The 17,870-nt window shown below is 43.1% G+C and overlaps 2 protein-coding genes and 2 non-coding genes across 7 annotated transcripts in view; all 4 read left to right on the forward strand.

Annotated features, from left to right (window-relative positions):
- Positions 1-2,503: 2,503 nt before the first annotated feature.
- Positions 2,504-8,040, forward strand: rbmx (RNA binding motif protein X-linked). Of its 3 annotated transcripts, XM_063189485.1 has the most exons (9): positions 2,510-2,620; positions 3,812-3,929; positions 4,375-4,481; positions 4,630-4,801; positions 5,198-5,317; positions 5,784-5,901; positions 6,079-6,225; positions 6,476-6,573; positions 7,296-8,040. In XM_063189485.1, exons 2-9 carry the CDS (start codon positions 3,821-3,823, stop codon positions 7,628-7,630), a joined length of 1,206 nt encoding a protein of 401 aa, XP_063045555.1. In that variant the 5' UTR covers positions 2,510-2,620; positions 3,812-3,820; the 3' UTR covers positions 7,631-8,040. The 3 variants fall into 3 exon arrangements, with proteins under 3 accessions (XP_063045556.1, XP_063045555.1, XP_063045557.1); XM_063189486.1 differs by lacking the exon at positions 3,812-3,929 and having other exon boundaries at positions 2,504-2,620; XM_063189487.1 differs by lacking the exons at positions 2,510-2,620; positions 3,812-3,929 and adding an exon at positions 2,705-2,725.
- LOC134440713 (small nucleolar RNA SNORD61) lies at positions 5,044-5,111 on the forward strand. The gene has a single exon (XR_010033012.1). It is a non-coding gene; the product is annotated as a small nucleolar RNA SNORD61 (small nucleolar RNA).
- On the forward strand, positions 5,458-5,526 carry LOC134440714 (small nucleolar RNA SNORD61). Its single transcript, XR_010033013.1, has one exon. It is a non-coding gene; the product is annotated as a small nucleolar RNA SNORD61 (small nucleolar RNA).
- Positions 8,041-8,147: 107 nt separating the features above from the next.
- Positions 8,148-17,870, forward strand: part of arhgef6 (Rac/Cdc42 guanine nucleotide exchange factor (GEF) 6) — a 55,185-nt gene continuing 45,462 nt past the window's right edge. For both annotated transcript variants that reach the window (XM_063189483.1, XM_063189484.1), the window contains exons 1-4: positions 8,148-8,364; positions 9,178-9,297; positions 10,385-11,055; positions 12,342-12,425. In XM_063189483.1, coding sequence (XP_063045553.1) covers positions 10,714-11,055; positions 12,342-12,425 — 426 coding nt within the window. In that variant the 5' untranslated portion in view covers positions 8,148-8,364; positions 9,178-9,297; positions 10,385-10,713. The remainder of the gene's footprint in view (positions 8,365-9,177; positions 9,298-10,384; positions 11,056-12,341; positions 12,426-17,870) is intronic.

Here is a 17,870-nt window from a genome sequence, read left to right on the forward strand (position 1 = left end):
TGTTCCCCGCAACTGGGGAACATATAGGACCCTTTTTTCAAAAAATGATGTTCCCCGCTTGTTGTTGCACCTGTATATTTATAGATAGTTTTGGTCAGGGCACAAATTTACAACTCAGAAAACATTGCATTACTGACAGGTTAGGTTTAGGGATGGTTTTGAGAAGGGCACAATTTGAAAACTCGGAAACATTGCATTACTGACAGGTTAAGTTTAGGGATGGTTTTGGGAAGGCTTAGATACAATGCGGGAAAACTTAGGAACCTTTTTTCAAAAAAAGGTTCTATGTTCCCCGCTGCTTTCAAGTAGACTGCCGCATGGCAAAGCGTAGGTTGTTGTTGCACCTGTGACAGCTACAACTGTGAGGTACAACTCAAAAACATTGCATTACTGACAGGTTAAGTTTAGGGATGGTTTCGGGAAGGGTTAGATACAATGCGGGGAACATAGAACCCTTTTTTAGAAAAGGGTCCTAAGTTTCTCGGTCCCATACAAAGACCAGGTAACATAGGACCCGGGGAACATAGGTACGCTCCCCATCAGGGACTATCTCTACCAAATAAACCACTGCAAAGTCAATTGGTTCATTGATTGGCTGATTAGGCTAGAGCTCTATACTGAAATGTCAGAAGAGTAAAGGAGGGGAACGGAGGGGACAAACACGGAGATGGATGAGCAGGTGGGATGGAGCAGGGAAACCCAGTCTGCCTTATCTGGGAGCGTACCTATGTTCCCCGGGTCCTATGATCCCCAGTCTTTGTATGGGACCGGGAACTTAGGACCTTTTTTCTAAAAAGGGGTTCTATGTTCCCCGCATTGTATCTACCCTTCCCAAAAACCATCCCTAAACTTAACCTGTCAGTAATGCAATGTTTCCGAATTTTCAAATTGTGCCCTTCCCAAAACCATCCCTAAACCTAACCTGTCAGTAGGCCTAATGCAATGTTTCTGAGTTGTAAATTTGTGCCCTGACCAAAGCTATCCCTAAACCTTACCTGTCAGAGGTGTAATAACAACCTACGCTTTGCCATGCGGCAAAAGTCTACTTGGAAGCAGCGGGGAACATAGAACACTTTTTTTGAAGAAAGTTCCCCGGTTGCTGGGAACATTTAAGATCCGGGGACGTAGGGATGACCCCATGTCATATCTCTCTCTCCCTCTCTCTCTCTCTCTCTCTCAGAATGTCATGTTGTGAATTCTGATAGATATTAGGCCTCTTTGGTATCACGTTTTATGACATTGATATGTGCTTCACTTCACTGTAGGCCTACATCATTATTTACTGGTGCAAACAGCTCAAGCCATAACTGGGTCCTATGCCACTAGGCCTACAAGAACTACTACTACTGCTACTTCTTCTTCTTATTTCACTGGCGGTTGACAATGACTTCAGTGTATTACCGCCACCGCTAGACTGGAGTGTGGAACAGCAGCTACCTTTTCTAAGCAAAACAAAAAATTAAATGCGTCTAATTAGACCTGTATCTTTCCAAAAAGGTAAACAAAAAGGATAAAATATTTCCATTGCTTCTTTGTAAAATATTTTTTAAACTGAGTGTTGTGTCGTTCGCCTCTAGTTGCTCAATCAACGTCTGTCTCTCTTGCTGGTATTTCCTGCAGTGTAACAGGGCATGCTCTACAGTTTCTGGGCTTTCCATGCAACATTCACAGTTACCATCACCATGCCTGTTCATTCTAGCTAGACAGCTGTTCAGCCTGCTGTGCCCCATCCTCAGCCTGGCCAACACCACTTCCTTTTGTCTTGTCCTCCATCTCCAACCATTTTACTGACTTAAGGCCGAATGTTGAATAGATGTCTTCCAGTGTGCCCAATCTCCCAAAGCTGCTGCCATTCCCCATTAACTCTGGGTTTAATTATGCTTTTGACTTCTGCCTTACTATACTTTATGTCAACGTCTATTTGCTCCTTGCATGCAGGCTTTTTGGCATATTTGTCTGCCAATTCGTTCCCCTCCACCCCTATATGTGCAGGGACCCATACAAAGTAGAGTAGAGTAGAGAAACTTTATTGATCCCCAGGGGGAAATTCAAACCTGGAAAGGACCTGCCTTAAGCAATGCACTTGCCAACTGGAGGATTTCAATAAGAATATATTTTCTGGAAGACGAGTGCGAGCACTGAATGCTCTCCAGGGCTGAACTTGAGTCAGATGCAATGACAATTTGCCTGTCTCTCATGCCATTACCCTCTACCCAGAGCAGGACAAACCATATGGCTATCAGTTCTGCTGTATATACAGCTAACTACTACTACTACTACTACTACTACTACTACTACTACTACTACTACTACCAGAGATTGTTTCTAAAGCTACTACTACTACTAGGGCCTACTACTACTACTACCACTACTACTACTAACCAGTGATTTGATCAATCAATCAATCAATCAATCAATCAATCAATCAATCGGTTGGCTGCGGACATGATACGCAGGCGCAGAACATTACACACGAACGCCGCACAAGTTTCCGGGGCGTGTACGCCCTTTGTCCAATCAAAACCAGTGCCTTCCTCCCACGTGATCTTAGCTAGCCATTGTGTGCGGTTGCATGTTTTGCTGAAGGTCTTGTTGTCCTGTTGCTCGCGTATGTGAAGAGGTAAACTGAAAAGCTTTCAATGACTTAACATGATAACACTGTTATTTGCCTTTCAATTTGACCTGTCTTTAAAGTGGTTCGTTTCGTGTAATAGGAAGTGTTGAGGTAAAGTTATTTTCAGGTAAAGGGATGTTTTATTCTGTGGCTAAAATTAGCTGAATATGCTGGCTACAGTTATGTGATATGACGATGAAAGTCACAATTTCCCGGTCAAATTCTGCATTTCTTCGAAGGAAATGTACATGCAGTTTATATTCATCCCAAATGCTACTTGAGAGACTATTTTAAAACTCCTCATTGAGAGTGTATATGGAACTACTACAACTGACGTGAGGGCTATCGTACGATGCTAACAGCAAAAAGTTACTGTGGTTAGTACAGCTGTACAACATTACCAGAGTAGCGACTTCTGTTGGAGATTTGTCAATAGCAAGGGGATATAAATATCATTAACTTCTAACAGTAGTCAGCACAAAGATGTTTGTGTCTTGTTGTTCTCAAGAGGGTAGCATCTCAGTCCGTCAACTAAGAATGTTGGGGGCCAACTAGTTAGCCAACGATGACTTTAGCTTGGTCATATTCCTTCCCGCGGAAAAAAAAAGTATACAGAACATCTTGGTATGTGTATTCCATCGTAGTGCTAAATTCTGATGTATGTGAAATTGACTTGCTGAGAATACAGTATTTTGTTGAATTTGACTACTTTCACGGGTTCGGAGCTCAGGTAACTATGGCCAAGCCTAGCGCATGCATGCGCGCGCTGGCTAGCAGCTACAAGCCAGGCAGTAGGCTAGTATGTTAGCTTATTCTGCACTCACGCCCGCCATTTTGTGGAACGTGTTCAGTGAGACTGGAACAAACTTGCAGGCAAAGTTTCGCGCTTATACATGTTTCCTGTCATGTTAATTATTTCAACACCAAGGCTCCCCGTGTCACTTAGGTTTCAAGTTGCAAGGAGCCAAAGAGGGCAGCAACTGTTGCACTACTTTCCCAGTATCATAACTTGTGTTGGCCCTGCATGTTGACAAACGCTAGCTCCTTTGTAGCAAGCTAATTCTAGTATTGCCAGGGTATGCCTGAAGTCTTCTACTAGAGTCAGAATTCCCAGTCTTGTGGTCGAAGGAGCAACATGTTGTTTACTCGCCTTCCGACGTTATTGTTATAAGTAACATCGTCCTGCCTTTTATCTAGGGTGCAAATATGGCAGAGGCAGATCGACCAGGGAAGCTCTTCATTGGTGGACTTAACACTGAAACCACAGAGAAGGCCCTTGAACAGTACTTCAGCAAATATGGAAGAATAATGGAAGGTAGAGATTTAAATATGATGCATTACAATGCATGCAAATGTTCCGTAGCTGTCTCGGGAACACATTCAGGCACACTTTCAAACTAGACCTGTTGTACTAGCAGGTCATTTACAATTTCCTGAGGCCCAGGGACTGACTAAAATTGAACGTAGTTCACTGCTTTTATTCATGTTGCCTTTCCCAAAAACCCTGTGGTTTTGTGTTTGGCCGTCTTGGCACTGCAGTCGAAGTAGCACTGTTTTTAACTGTTAGAAACACGTTTGACCATATGCCGCCCCTTGAACTGTAAGCAATGATGACGACAATGGTTTGACTCAGAATGAGAAGACCTTGATCCTCTAAGAAGTCCTGAGCTTAAGTTACAATGTGCTGTTTTTGATGCATTTTGAGTGGTTAAAATGGCATCACACTAATCTTTTCTTGTCTGCCTTTTTGTTTTCTGTAGTTCTGTTGATGAAAGATCGTGAAACCAACAAGTCCAGAGGTTTTGCATTCGTGACTTACGAGAATCCAGGGGACGCTAAAGATGCTGCTCGTGAAATGAATGGAAAGGTACCCCAACAAGTTCTTTATTTATTCTAGAAATTTAGAATCTTTAATAGATGGCCATTAAATAATAGTGACCAAAAGAGTTCAGTTGTAGGCAACGTTGACAACAGTTATTGATGTGTTAACAGTTTTTCTTTTCTCACATTCGAAGACCCTTGATGGCAAATCCATCAAAGTAGAGCAAGCGACAAAGCCACAGTTTGAATCAGCCGCACGTCGAGGTCCGCCGTCAATGCATCCGCGAAGCAGAGGAGGTTTTTCACCCAGAGGGTCCCGTGGATCCAGAGGAGCGCCCAGTGGAATGAGGGGCCCACCCAGCAGAGGTAGACCCACAGCTCAGCGTTTTGGGCTTGGCTAAACATCCTGTTGGGGGTGGGGTGGTGGACAGAAAGCCACTTTTCAGGTTGTGTTGGGTTTGGATGCAATTGTGGGGTTTAGGGTACAGTTAATGGGAGGGAAGTTTGAGGAGTAGTGTTAGTAGCTGAGCTCTACCATGCACAGTTATATAATGAATCACTTGTGTTATCTTCTTGGCCTGTCAATGCTCTAGAAATGTTCAACTTGTGCTGTGATGACTACCTTAACAATTGATCTTCACTGATGTGATTTTATTCTCTAAGAAGTCCTGAGCACATGAGACACAAATAAACGTTTCTTGCCGTGTTAAAGACTGCCATGATAACAAAGTGGAACACCTGTGTTGTGCCCTTGCCTTGTAGAACCCTTTTTTAAAGGTCCGTCTTCCAGAGGACCGCCGCCCCCGATGAAAAGGGGACCCCCAATGCGCAGTGAGGGACCACCACCCAAAAGACATGCCCCTTCTGGACCCATGGGCAGACGTAAGTTGTTTTTTTCTTTGGTGTTCCAACATTTGCTCCCTTATGACTTAAGACCTGGCTGCGGTGTAGATTCCAATAAGTATATTTTAGATTTTACTATCCGCTTGACCTGGCTATGCTCCAAAGAAATTTGAACTTGTGCTGTGATGACTACCGTAACCAATTGATCTTCACTGATCTGATTTTATTCTCTAAGAAGTCCTGAGCACTAATGGAGATGTCAATGAATGTTTCTGGCTTCGTTAGACTGCCATAACAAAGTAGAATCCTTGAATTCGTTTTGTTATAGCTTTGTTAATGGCACTCTGTGCCTACATGGCGGCATTACCTATATCTTAGACTTATTTGTTTTTCTCAAATAGTAGTTAACTATATTGAGTTGATTTTTGGTTCAATTAACGGAAGACACTGTGGGTTTTCTCACTTTCAGAGCTCCCAGCGCTAATGTTTTGACTTGTTGTTACAGCTCCCATGTCCCGGGACAGAGACCCATACGGTCCTCCCCCACCCCGCAGGGACTCCCTGGTATCGAGGCGGGATGACTACCCATCACCGCGGGATGACCACTATTCTTCAAAAGACAGGTCAGTTTATAAGATTTTATGGCAGTTTTGGTTTAATCTGGTTTCACCTTTCCAGAAGTATCAGTTCAGTGTGAGGGAGGTGGGGGTGACTTCACAGATAGCACTCACTAATCAGAGGTTGTATTTTTTTCCCTTTTGAACTCACCAACTACATTGTAATGTATGAATCTTTTACAGCTACTCGAGTCGTGACTACATAAGCTCACGTGACAGCAGGGACTACGCCCCACCTGCCCGCGACTATGCCCCGCCACCTCGCGAGTATCGGGATTATCCCCACTCCAGCTCCAGAGATGAATACGGGTCCATTTCAAGAGGCTACAGGTATGTAATCTTTTTTTCTTTTTTTTATCAAATTAAGTTGCTTACATTTTATCTGATGCTGAGAAAGTTACTTGGTGTTTTAAAGTTCTGGGTTACTGTCCCTGGAGAAATGTGGGTTTAGGGGTTTCTTGTTCAAGATGGGAACCTCATCCATGAATTGAGGCTGAAGCAGACCACCCACATCCATCCTGCTGGCACAGGACTGAAAAAAAGGTTATTTTGTTGCCTAACGTTTAAGTTCTCCTTCCAGTGATCGTGACAGTTACGGGGGAGGAGGAGGAAGAGAGCCCAGGGGCTACGTCGAGAGGCCTAGTGCAGGTTCCTACAGAGACTCTTATGACGGTTACGGTAAGATTGCTCTCTTTGTCTCTCCTGTTTCTGTAAGAATAAAATGTTGTAGGGCTCCACTCGGGCAACTCAAAGTGTGTTCCATGGATCGAAGGAGGAGGAAAAAAGCCAGCATCATCGACCAAACACTTTCATCCAACTGGACCCCAATGTCTGTCAAAAAATGCCAGTCAAATGTCTGCCTTACCTCCGTTCAGTTCTTCCAGAACCATGACCTCACTGAAAGTTGAAGTGGCCATGCAGTCTGTCAACTGGAGTTCTATTCTAAAGGAAGTTCCAAGCAACAGGGGCATGTTATTTCCAGTTTTTAACTCCTCCAGGCGAAACTAAGTGTAGACGTAAAAACAAAATCTCAACAACCTCAGCACAATGTGTGAGCATTTTGGCGAAAGGAATAACTTGTTCGTTAAACTCATTCACTTAGCCAAAGCGAAAATCTGGCCTCTTCCTAGGGAAATGGGCACAAGCCATTACGAGAACAGGACAGTTGAAGTGAACCATGACCATTAATACATTAACTCTGCATAGGAAAATGGGCACAAGTCATTAAGAATAACAAACACAAAAACGAAGCAAAACAGTTGAAAAGTGAACCATGACATTACCTGATGCATTAATCCTGCATAGGGAAAATGGGCACAATCCATTGAGAATAGCAGACAAAAAGCAAAACACAGTTGAAAAGTGAACCTTGACCATTACCTGACCCATTAACCCTGCAGGTAACTCGCGCAGTGCACCGCCGTCACGAGGCCCCCCACAGTCCTACGGGGGCGGAAGTGGCGGAAGCAGTCGCTATGATGACTATGGCAGCAGCTCCCGAGACGGATACAGCAGTCGCGACAGTTACCCCAGCAGCCGGAGCGGCGGCGGTGGTGACTCGTACCCTCCTAGCCGCAGCGAGCGCATGGGCAGGCCAGAGCGAGGACCTGCCCCCCCTCTCGAGAGAGGCTACCCTCCTCGGGAGTACGGAAGCTCCAGTCGCGGAGGCCCGCGCGGAGGAGGTCGGGGTGGAGGTGGCCGGCCCGAAAGAGGACTCGCACGAAGCAGATACTGAGAAGGGACTTGTAAACATGATCAGACTGAACAGTGACAAAAAGCCAACAAAAAAGAGGGGTTTGAGAAGCCCCTTTAAAACAAAAAAAGAAAGAAAAAAAACGTTCAAAGGCATCCAAAGTGTCCGAAGGACGTATCTCATTCAAGACTATTTTTATTTTTTATTTTTTCCAAAGGCAACATTCTATGGACTCCAAGCTTGAGATTTGAGCAAACCTTCAAAATGTTTGTTTTGCCTTGACCTTTATGTGTTTGATTGAAAATGACATCTATCACTCTTCTTGCCCATTTCCCAATTTGTGGTACTGTTAAGTGACTTTCGTGTTAGTTTTTGTATATTATAGTAGTGCTGTTAAACCTGTAATGCCCTGCAATGTGGCTTTCATCTACCAATAAAGTTTTTAAACTTGAGGTCCTAAGCGAAGGTCAGTCAATCAGAAAGTCTCAAATGTACCGGAAACTCTTCAGTCCTCCACTGATGGCCGAAAGACAAAAGTTCAAGAATGCAATGGATCAACAATGTCCTACAAGTGTGGTCATGTAGAGTCAGTTGTTCAAATTTCACTTTGAGAAGGCAAATGTATTTTTTCCACTCAAAAAAGCAGTGTAGTTTTCTCCAGTGTCTAAAGGATTCTCCACCACAAAGTCAAAACTGATGGATTGCAACGGCATGCTCAAAGACAACCCAAAAAGCAAGAACCCTTTCCACACCGCAGATAAAGTCTCACCGGGATGGTAAGCAATGCAACCCTTCTTGTTTCTCGTTTAATGGAGATTGGCTCAGGTGCGTACATAGCAAATGAATACAACCCAAAGGTTGGTGTGAGTGCTGTCCAGGTTTGTTTCCCCCCCTGTACCTCCTTCGGTTCAACATCAAACTCTCCACAACGTTGGTCAATCGCGATCTGATGTGCCCGCCATTCTGAATTCTATACATAGTGCTCAGCCTCTTTCAGGAAGTAAATTAATTAAAAACAAACAAACCAAAAAAAACGGCAAAACTCCAACTATGCAACAACTTGACAACCACTAAGGAGAGAACTGGGAATCTTCTGACCTTGTGTGATAAAAGTTACATATATGCTCCTCAGTCATTAACACTGCCCTTTGAGAACGTAAAGAAGGCCCTCATGGATTCGGTAGTCAGTTGTAGTACGTAGTAATAACACTAATCAAATTTTTGCTGTGGTACATTTTGAAGATCTGGCCCACATTTTGAACCAGGACCCTACCCAGTTACAGTCATAAGCCCTCAGGTACTCAACTCTAACCTCCGTAAATGTCATCTCGCAAAGGATCTATTCAATTGAAAAGGAGAAAAAAAAGTAAGCTTTCAGTCGTTCCAACCAGCCCCTCACAAGCATGCTCTAAACATGTGGAAGCTCGATGGAAGGAAGCAACCAACCAAGGGAATGGACTAAAACCAAAAAAGCCAAAGTTCGATCCTAATACTTTTTTTATATGCATATGTCTTCCATGACTGTCTTTTACACATTTTTATGGCATGGGTGAATGTATTGGGTACTGATTTCTGTATATCTCCCGCAGGTTGAATGCAGGCAATGATCTCTTATTGACTCATTGAGACTGTGTTGGCACACGCAAAACGCAATCGTTGCCCAGGAGCGGTGTATGCACTGAAGATTGGTGCGCTGGATATTGAAACAGGTAGGTGGGCCTTGGATGGCATTAGAGAGGTGCATACGTGTAACCTGTGCATACATCTACATTGTGGGGGAATTGTATGTTGTGGATGTGATGGGACATGAACAAAAATATTGCTATTATGTATTTGACTGTATTTGCCAATATTTGAAGTAAAACAAGTTTGTGGTTTGTGTGTTAACCCTCTGAGGTCCGAGTGCCCTTCAGAGGGCAATTTGTCTCCAAAAATACATCTGTAACTCTTTGAGTTTTTGTCATTGAAACATATAAGCAGAGGTGGAAAGAGTACAGAAAATGTGTACTCAAGTAAAAGTATCTTTACTTTGCCTAAATTCTACTCAAGTACAAGTAAAAGTACCTATCTAAAAATCTACTCAAGTAAAAGTAAAAAGTACTTCACTTAAAATGTAATTTGAGTAAAAAGTACTTAGTTACTTTTAATTAGCTTTCCTCTTGAGAATGTCATGTTTATTTTTCTTGAATATCGTCCTCCATAACCTCTATCTCTTGCTTGGCACCAGCCATCATCCAATACATTGATACAAGATAGTAAAATAGTGGAAATGCTGTGTGCTATCCTGCACAATCTTTCATTTCTGGCGGATTGTGGCATTATTGTGCATGGCATTTTGTCTCTCAGTCAATTTTTTTACTCAGTACTCAGGCCAGGTTCCAGTGTAATTGAGTAAAGTACTTGGGTCAAAATGTACTCAAGTACAAGTAAAAGTATTAATTTAAAAATATACTTAAAAAGTACAAAGTATTCATAAAAGCTACTCAAGTACAATATTGAGTAAAAGTAATAAGTTACTTTTCCACCCCTGCATATAAGTCACACCATTAGAAACCTCAGACCTTCCAGACCTTCCAGGTTCCATATATATATGAAATGAAAATACTTGAAAATGTCAGGGTGGTGCAAGCAGCCTAAAAGCCTCTGAAAGGCCTTAGACCTCAGAGGGTTAAAGTGAAACTATCTTGTTGGCCTTGTGTGTTTGGCAAAAGTAGGCCTCCGCTGGTTTGGTGATGGCATTCAATAATCCAAAAGTCACTGGATGTAAAATATTGCCTATGTATTTTATGTCCCCAGGTCCTTGGAGTGGGCTGGCCAAGAAAGCATGGCGTTCTTGCCTTGGTGGTGCAGAGTGGCAAGGATGGCGTTGACTTCAGCTGTCAAAGCCTGCTGGTTATATATAAAATAAAATGAGTTATATCGATCCACTACATTGACTTTGTTTTATTTGTTGGGGGGAAAAAATGAATTTCAAAACATGAAGACTTGCGAGAAGAGATTATTTTTCCATGGTAGAGTAGTGATTAAGAAGTCTGTGCAGTGAGCTGAGAGTTGGTAATGTTAAGAAATATGCAACACTAGTTGCACCACACCATATTTGGGGGACGGAGAGGCCACACGTATGAATGGGGGTGGCCTGTCAAACGGGAATGAGCCCTCAACACGTTTTAAAAAAAAAAAGAGCGAGAGAGAGAGAGAAAAGCAGAAGTGTCGGATGTGTGCTGCATCCTAATACAGCCAGCGCGCAAAAGTTTGGTTTTCGGGCAGCTGTGTGGCTATGGTCTGGGAGGCCCGTTAACGCCATGAATCCAGAGGAGCAAACGGTAACGTGGCTGATATCGTTAGGAGTGCTGAATTCGCCGAAGAAAAATATTGCTGACCCAGAGGAGTTTTTGAAATCGTCTCTGAAAGATGGGGTCGTCTTGTGTAAACTCATCGAACGCCTTGTACCCGGAACAACATCAAAGGTGAGTTTATTTGGGAAACACCTCAGTTCAGAAGATAAGTGGGGAAGGTTGTCATTTGAGGCGTTTTGTTTCTACAGCCTAATGTCAGACTAGCTAATAAGTGATGTAGCCCCTCCAGGCGACATGTTCACACTCCCCTCACAAAGGCCAGCAATGATGCCCTAGTGCGCAAATCATCGTTTAGATACCGGTAATCAGGTTAGGTGCGTAAACAATCGGTATTTCAACCACGAATGCATCAGCCTTGGTTGCATATCTCTATAGAAAGTTATATTTGTAGAACTGCCTGTAGCTGCACTTCCTGGATGAAGGACGAAAACATGTTCCGCATTCTCCAAGGAAGCACTTCTCACTTGTCAATACTGAACAATGAAACACGCATCAATGCATGCACGTGGAGGTTAGGTGGCATACACAGTGGCACATTTTTTCAGTGTAGCAGATGAAAAATTGTGCTCTGCGTGGTTTAATCAAACTTCATGAGTGCACAACAGTTACCTGTGTGCTGTAATTGCAATTTTAAACGCGCGTGGGCCTAGTTCTACACAGCATCATGTTGGACTAGGGGGCTAGTTATGCACATCATAGCGTAGGTTCATTATGTCATTGCCAACCATTGGTTGTGTGATTCATACACAAATGTGATCCAATTATGAATACAAGTATAATATGAAATGCCAATATGCTTATCTCCATAATAATCGTAATAATAGTTTAATATTCTGTAGGGCTATAGCCTGTCATGGAAATTGACATGTATGCTATTTACATGAGCAGACTGTAAAGTTGGAATGAAAACGTACTGTATGGATGGAACTCAAAATTCCCACAATACCCGCTTAGTCAACATAGTAGTCGTTTCCCATGCATTGCTACATAAACACAGTTTTGTCTCGTGTGAGTTCAATGAAGAAGTGAAACATTGTAACGGGTTGCAACAAAATTGAAAAAAAGTTTTAACAAAGTAGCTTTCTGTACATTGACAGTGAAGTTATCGTCACTTCCTTTCACGAGCCTTTTCTTCCTGGTGCGACAGTTCATCGATACAAGTGGTGGGGATGCGAGAGAGCAGCTAAACAAACGTATGACCAGCCTACCATGGGACAACCATTTCTTGATTTGTTTCGTTGTAGTGCAGTCTGTTTATTTGCAGAGGTTGTCAGCAGCAGTGGACGGATGGTTTGAGTGTCCATCACTCGCCCTGTCCCAGTGGTGACTTTGACGCGTACAGTTCATGTTTGTGAGCTGAGTGTTTTATTTATTTATTTCTCTAACGTTGCCTTTAGTACTGCCTGGATCCCAGAAACGAAGGGGACTGCATTGGCAATATTCGAGAGTTTCTGAAAGGATGTTCTGCGTTGAAAATTGAGGTAAGTGACTCTTGTGTTGTTTTCCTACTCAATTTCCAGTGGTTAGCTGGCAAGCTAATCGGCTATATGAAGACCTTGAATATTTTTTCTCTCGTTCACATGTTGCAGTGTCAGAGGTTTTCATGTGACTATCTTTTCAAGCTTGTCCATACTATACGTTATTCATTTGATTTAGAGTTCCCATTAATCGCTCTGTCCGCCAGTAGTTCAAGAGATAAGTAGAAACTTGTAGCCATGCGTAATTGGCAACTTTTGATAGTATGCAGTCATGATTTGGGTTACTGGCATTTCTCTCTTTTCAGCTTTGATTCGGCTGCTGTGCAAGGGCTTACTTGTAACTACTCTTAAGTTTGTGTTGTTATATCATTCTCGTACGTACTTTTTGTTAAATTAGTGGTGCTCTCCATTGGAGTCATCTTGAGTGGAACTGCCCCTGCCCAATAACGTGACAGAAATTATGGACATTGGAGCAAATGTTGCTCTTCTGACGGATAGGCTATCTGGTGTTTGTACAGTTTTCCTCAGGCGTTTGTTGTTGTTATGCTGGCACCGCCGCGCTATCTGATAGAGTCGTGTAAATTCACGGTCTTCTAATGAGCTATTTCCAGCTTCGAAGGTGCCAGTTATGCGCCCACAACTGGCACATGCCAAACGCCAAGAGCACACACACACGCTGCTCTGTTTCCTGATCAGTGTCTCCAGTGGACCATGCATGCGCTGCCACACCCTCCCTCCACACAAGAACATTACTAAACATTCATGTCATCTTGGATCACAGACATGATGATCATTGAGTAGACGTAGGGTCATGTCGTGTCTCTGTCTCCATTTTTTGTGGTCAGACTACACAATGCACACATGCTTTGTGCTTGGAGCGGAAGCATTACTTAGTGTATTTCGATCACAGGACGGGAAATGTGGTTGGCTGTTTTATTTCTGTTTTCTATTTCTGTTCTTGTCAGTTTAATGCCCCTTTTCATCCCTGGTATCTGGCCACTCTAACATATTAAACACAGCAGGAACACTGTACTGATTTCTGTGTCAAGTCAAACAGAGACAGCAAGTGTTCTCAGCTTTGAACGCATTGCCCACTGCCCAGGATAAGTCTTGGAAGTGGACGGGAGAGCGGCATGTACAAAAAGAAAACTTTGCTCACATTTTGTGGCACTGAGGTAATATAGGCAAAGTATAAACAGCCGTTGAATCATGAACCTCACTTACTGCAGGGGAAATCGGCACATGTGGTGATGGTGGCTGGTCGGAAGAGCTTTGCCTTTCTCTCCCTTAAGGGGGAAACGAGAGAGGCAGGGCCCGGTTGCCCGTTTTCAGATCTCTCCCTATATAATTTGTGGTTGTGTGTTGTAATGTGTGCCAGTCAAGACGTCCAAAAGTCATCTTTTAACTCGATGGAGATTGTCCACAAGCACAAGTCTGGTCTCTGTGATGTTTTATATGAGCAGTAGCGCAGTCAGTGGTGTAAAGATCCACAACTGCTGGGATAAGCGTTTCCCGACTGTCTACCAGGCTACTGGTTTGGCAAGAGTCCTTTCAAGAAAGACACCTGGATGGGCACTTGAGTCGAGGGGACTGAACGTCGGACGTTTGACTCCTTCACATGAATGACCCCAGTAGTGGATAAACTGGACTGAAAAAGTGAAAGTCCTGCCCAGGGGCGGAGCGATAATCAGGGCATTTGCCCTCCTGTGTTGATGGTGGGGGGCCTGGTTTGACCTTGGTAGGCCATTTAAGGGGCCTATTAATGTTTTGCCCTGGGGCCCTGTGTACAATTGTTCCGCCACTGGTCCTGACAGATATTCTTTTTGCACATGCTGTTTCACTAATTGGCTCATCAACATGGCTGAAGGGGTGTGGTAGTTATGATCAGTTCAGCTGACTAATTTGATTGGCTGTATAGCAAATATGTGGCAGGGATTTTACTTGTATCCAAGACGTCCACCCGTCCCTGAACGCCTCCTGGATTTTTCCCTTTGCTTTGGAAGGTGGTGGCTACCAGTCACTGCCACAACAAAGCATCATCAGCCAGCTGTGAAATTACTACCAGCGTTGGTTAGCTGTATGCAGTGTTTTTTTTTCCCCAGTGTGTCATGGTGAAGGCAACCTCTTCCACAAACAGGCCCCCCTCTAATCTTAACTATGTTGATCTCATAGAAAACTAAAATTAGACTTTGCCTTCTAACCAGGCGATGAAATCATGAGAGAATGCACGAGAATAGACACTTGCATCAATCCCCCCTCTGTTCCTACCAGCGGGAAAGCCTTAAACAAGCGCAATGAAAAGTATTCGAAGAAGACTTTGATGCACACATCCCGACCACACTCTTGTACACGCCTCTAGAAAACCACCATCATAAGGTGCCTGCAGGAAAGTCCTCTATGGATTTACGGCTTCAATTAAAGCACAGGAAACCCATGGATGTTCCCCCTGGTATGTTTGCTAGGTCATCTGACTGCACGTAAGCTTGGCTAAGGAAGGGCTGGGTGATATTGCAGAAAACATCATCATTGTGTCTTCTTATATTGACCATTGAAATTATTTCATTATATTGACCATTTAAAACGGGTTAACTTGCATCACACTTACAACTCAAAGGCACATTAATGAAACTTTGAATGTTGAGGCAAAACTTATCACCAAGCCTTCAGTTAAATACCTGCTTCATTGGCTCCATATTGATAATTTCAAATGATCACAGTCACAGCTTGGTCCCTGTCGATTAACAGGTTCTGATGGTCAAATCATCAATGTGACTAACAACATGGAATATGGGATTGCGTATACTACCACCCCCCCACAGTGGGAGTGTCAAATCAATGTGTATAACAACATGGAATATGGGGTTTTATGTTGCCAAAGAACCCCCAAACCCCTCACCCCCCAAATTGTGTGTTTTAGTTAGGGCAGACGCATGGCAAAGACGGGTCATGTGCATGTGTATGGTAGACAAAGAGGCTCAGTCACACTGCACAGCTTTCACTTCTGCTAGTCTTCAGTAGAAACAGGAAGCGGCCTAGTGCAGCGGCAGTAGGCCTCTTGTCAACTATTACTGGATGTCTGCAATTAGCGGGGAACTTTCATTCTTATTGCCATGAAAAGCACTGTTTCAAAATGCATTATTTTGTATAATTTTATTGCAGTCGTTCATTATCAGGCCTATATATTGTAGTGGTGGTTATGTTGTGTTAGTGGTATGTCATGTGCTGTGCCTATGCATTTAGACTAGCATATCATTTGTGGTGCCTATATACAGTTGTGCTCATATGTTTACATACCCCAGCAGAATAAACGCTTTCTTCGCGATTTCTCACAAAATATGAAGGATTACACAAAACCTTTTTTTTTCACTCATTGCTAGTGACTAGCTTAAGATATTTATTAGCAATATTCTGTGTTTACTCTTTCAAAAGCATGATCACAACCCAAACTACCCAAATGACCCTGTTCAAAAGTTTACATACCCTAGTTTCTGATGCTGAATATGGCCCTGTTTAACATCAGGGACCGCTCTAAATTGTTTGTGGTAGTTGTGGATAAGGCTCTTAATGTTCTCAGATGACAAAACAGCACATTCTTCCTGGCAGAATGGTTGTTTCCTATAATATCTTTGGGTGTCTTGCTGGAACCTCACATTTGAGGTTTCCCCTGAGTGGCTCAATGATGTTGAGATCAGGAGAGTGAGATGGTCGCTCAAAAACCTTCATTTTATTCTTTCTGAAGCTAATGACGGGTTGATTTGGCTTTCTGTGTCGAAATATTGTCGTGTTGGCACCGTTGGAATTTCAATTCAGAAATGCAATATGAGGAGTTTGGTTGGAATCAAGCCAATGGGCAAGGGAATCATTGCATTGCAATGATCATTGCAAGGGAAATTGTTCAGGAGGCATAGGACAACCAAAAAATAACTTCAGGTGAAATATAGGACAACATGAAAAAATGTTTTAAACTGTACAGGAAAGAGGCACTTGAGGAAAGATGGGCTGTTGGGGGTTGCCAGGAGAAAGCCATTACCACAAAAATGCAAACATGTTATTTTGCATATGATACACCAAATAGCACAGTGAGAAGCATCAAAATGCCTTTGACAAAGTCATTTGGAAAAATGAGATCAATATGGAACTTTTTTAGGCCACTATTAACAGTACCATTTGGAGAACAGTCAATGGAGCCTATGATGAAAGTTACACCATACCCTTCTGTGAAACATGGTCATGGACCACTGATTTCATGGGGACATTTGAGTTACAAATGCATTATACTTTTGATCCATACTCGCAGAATGATGAATACATTGCCCTGTGAGAAATACTGGAGGAAACTTGACACACATCAGCCTTGAAACTGCACATGGTCCATTGTTTGGACATGCCAACATGACAATATTTCAACACAGAAAGCCAAATCAACCCGTCACTAGCTTCAGAAAGAATAAAATGAAGTTTTTGAGCGACCGTCTCACTCTCCTGATCTCAACATCATTGAGCCATTCAGGGGAAACCTCAAATGTGAGGTTCCAGCAAGACACCCAAAAATATTATAGGAAACAACCATTCTGCCAGGAAGAATGTGCTGTTTTGTCATCTGAGAACATTAAGAGCCTTATCCACAACTACCACAAACAATTTAGAGCGGTCCCTGATGTTAAACAGGGCCATATTCAGCATTAGAAACTAAGGTATGTAAACTTTTGAATAGGGTCATTTGGGTAGTTTGGGTTGTGATCATGCTTTTGAAAGAGTAAACACAGAATATTGCTAATAAATATCTTAAGCTAGTCACTAGCAATGAGTGAAAAAAAAGGTTTTGTGTAATCCTTCATATTTTGTGAGAAATCGCGAAGAAAGCGTTTATTCTGCTGGGGTATGTAAACATATGAGCGCAACTGTACACTATGATTAGCATGTTGTTTGTTGTTTTGCCTGATGGACTTTAATGTTGGTCCTGTCCTGCCCTGTCCTGTCTATGCATGACGGGGTGGCGAGAAATAAAGCTGACTTGAGGTGAAGTGTCTGCCTGATGAATATCTCCCACAAGCACAAGCAGAAGCAGCTGCAGCCGAGGCCTCTCCGCCTCCGAGGATGGCAGATGTTGCGTCAGTTTTCTTCTGCCTTGCAGTGTGTCCTGTTCTCACAAGAACCTTTGTAGGTGGTGGTTGTCCGAGGATAGAGACACTTTCACCAAAGTGCCTTAGCATCATTACATTTCACTTAGCCAATGCTTTTTATCCAAAGTGACCCAGAGTTACTGTATTTAGCTACAACAGTGTAACTAGTAACAGCACCTTGGAGCAATGTGGGGTGGGGTCAGTGCCTCTCTCAAGGTCACTTCAGCCATGGATGATATGGGATTTGAACCTGCAACCTTTGGCTCTCCGGACATCAGACCACGGCTACCCCTTGTTTTCATGTTGTGCTTTTTTGCATTTTGTG

This window comes from Engraulis encrasicolus, chromosome 23, assembly GCF_034702125.1.
Source record: "Engraulis encrasicolus isolate BLACKSEA-1 chromosome 23, IST_EnEncr_1.0, whole genome shotgun sequence".
NCBI lineage: Eukaryota > Metazoa > Chordata > Actinopteri > Clupeiformes > Engraulidae > Engraulis > Engraulis encrasicolus.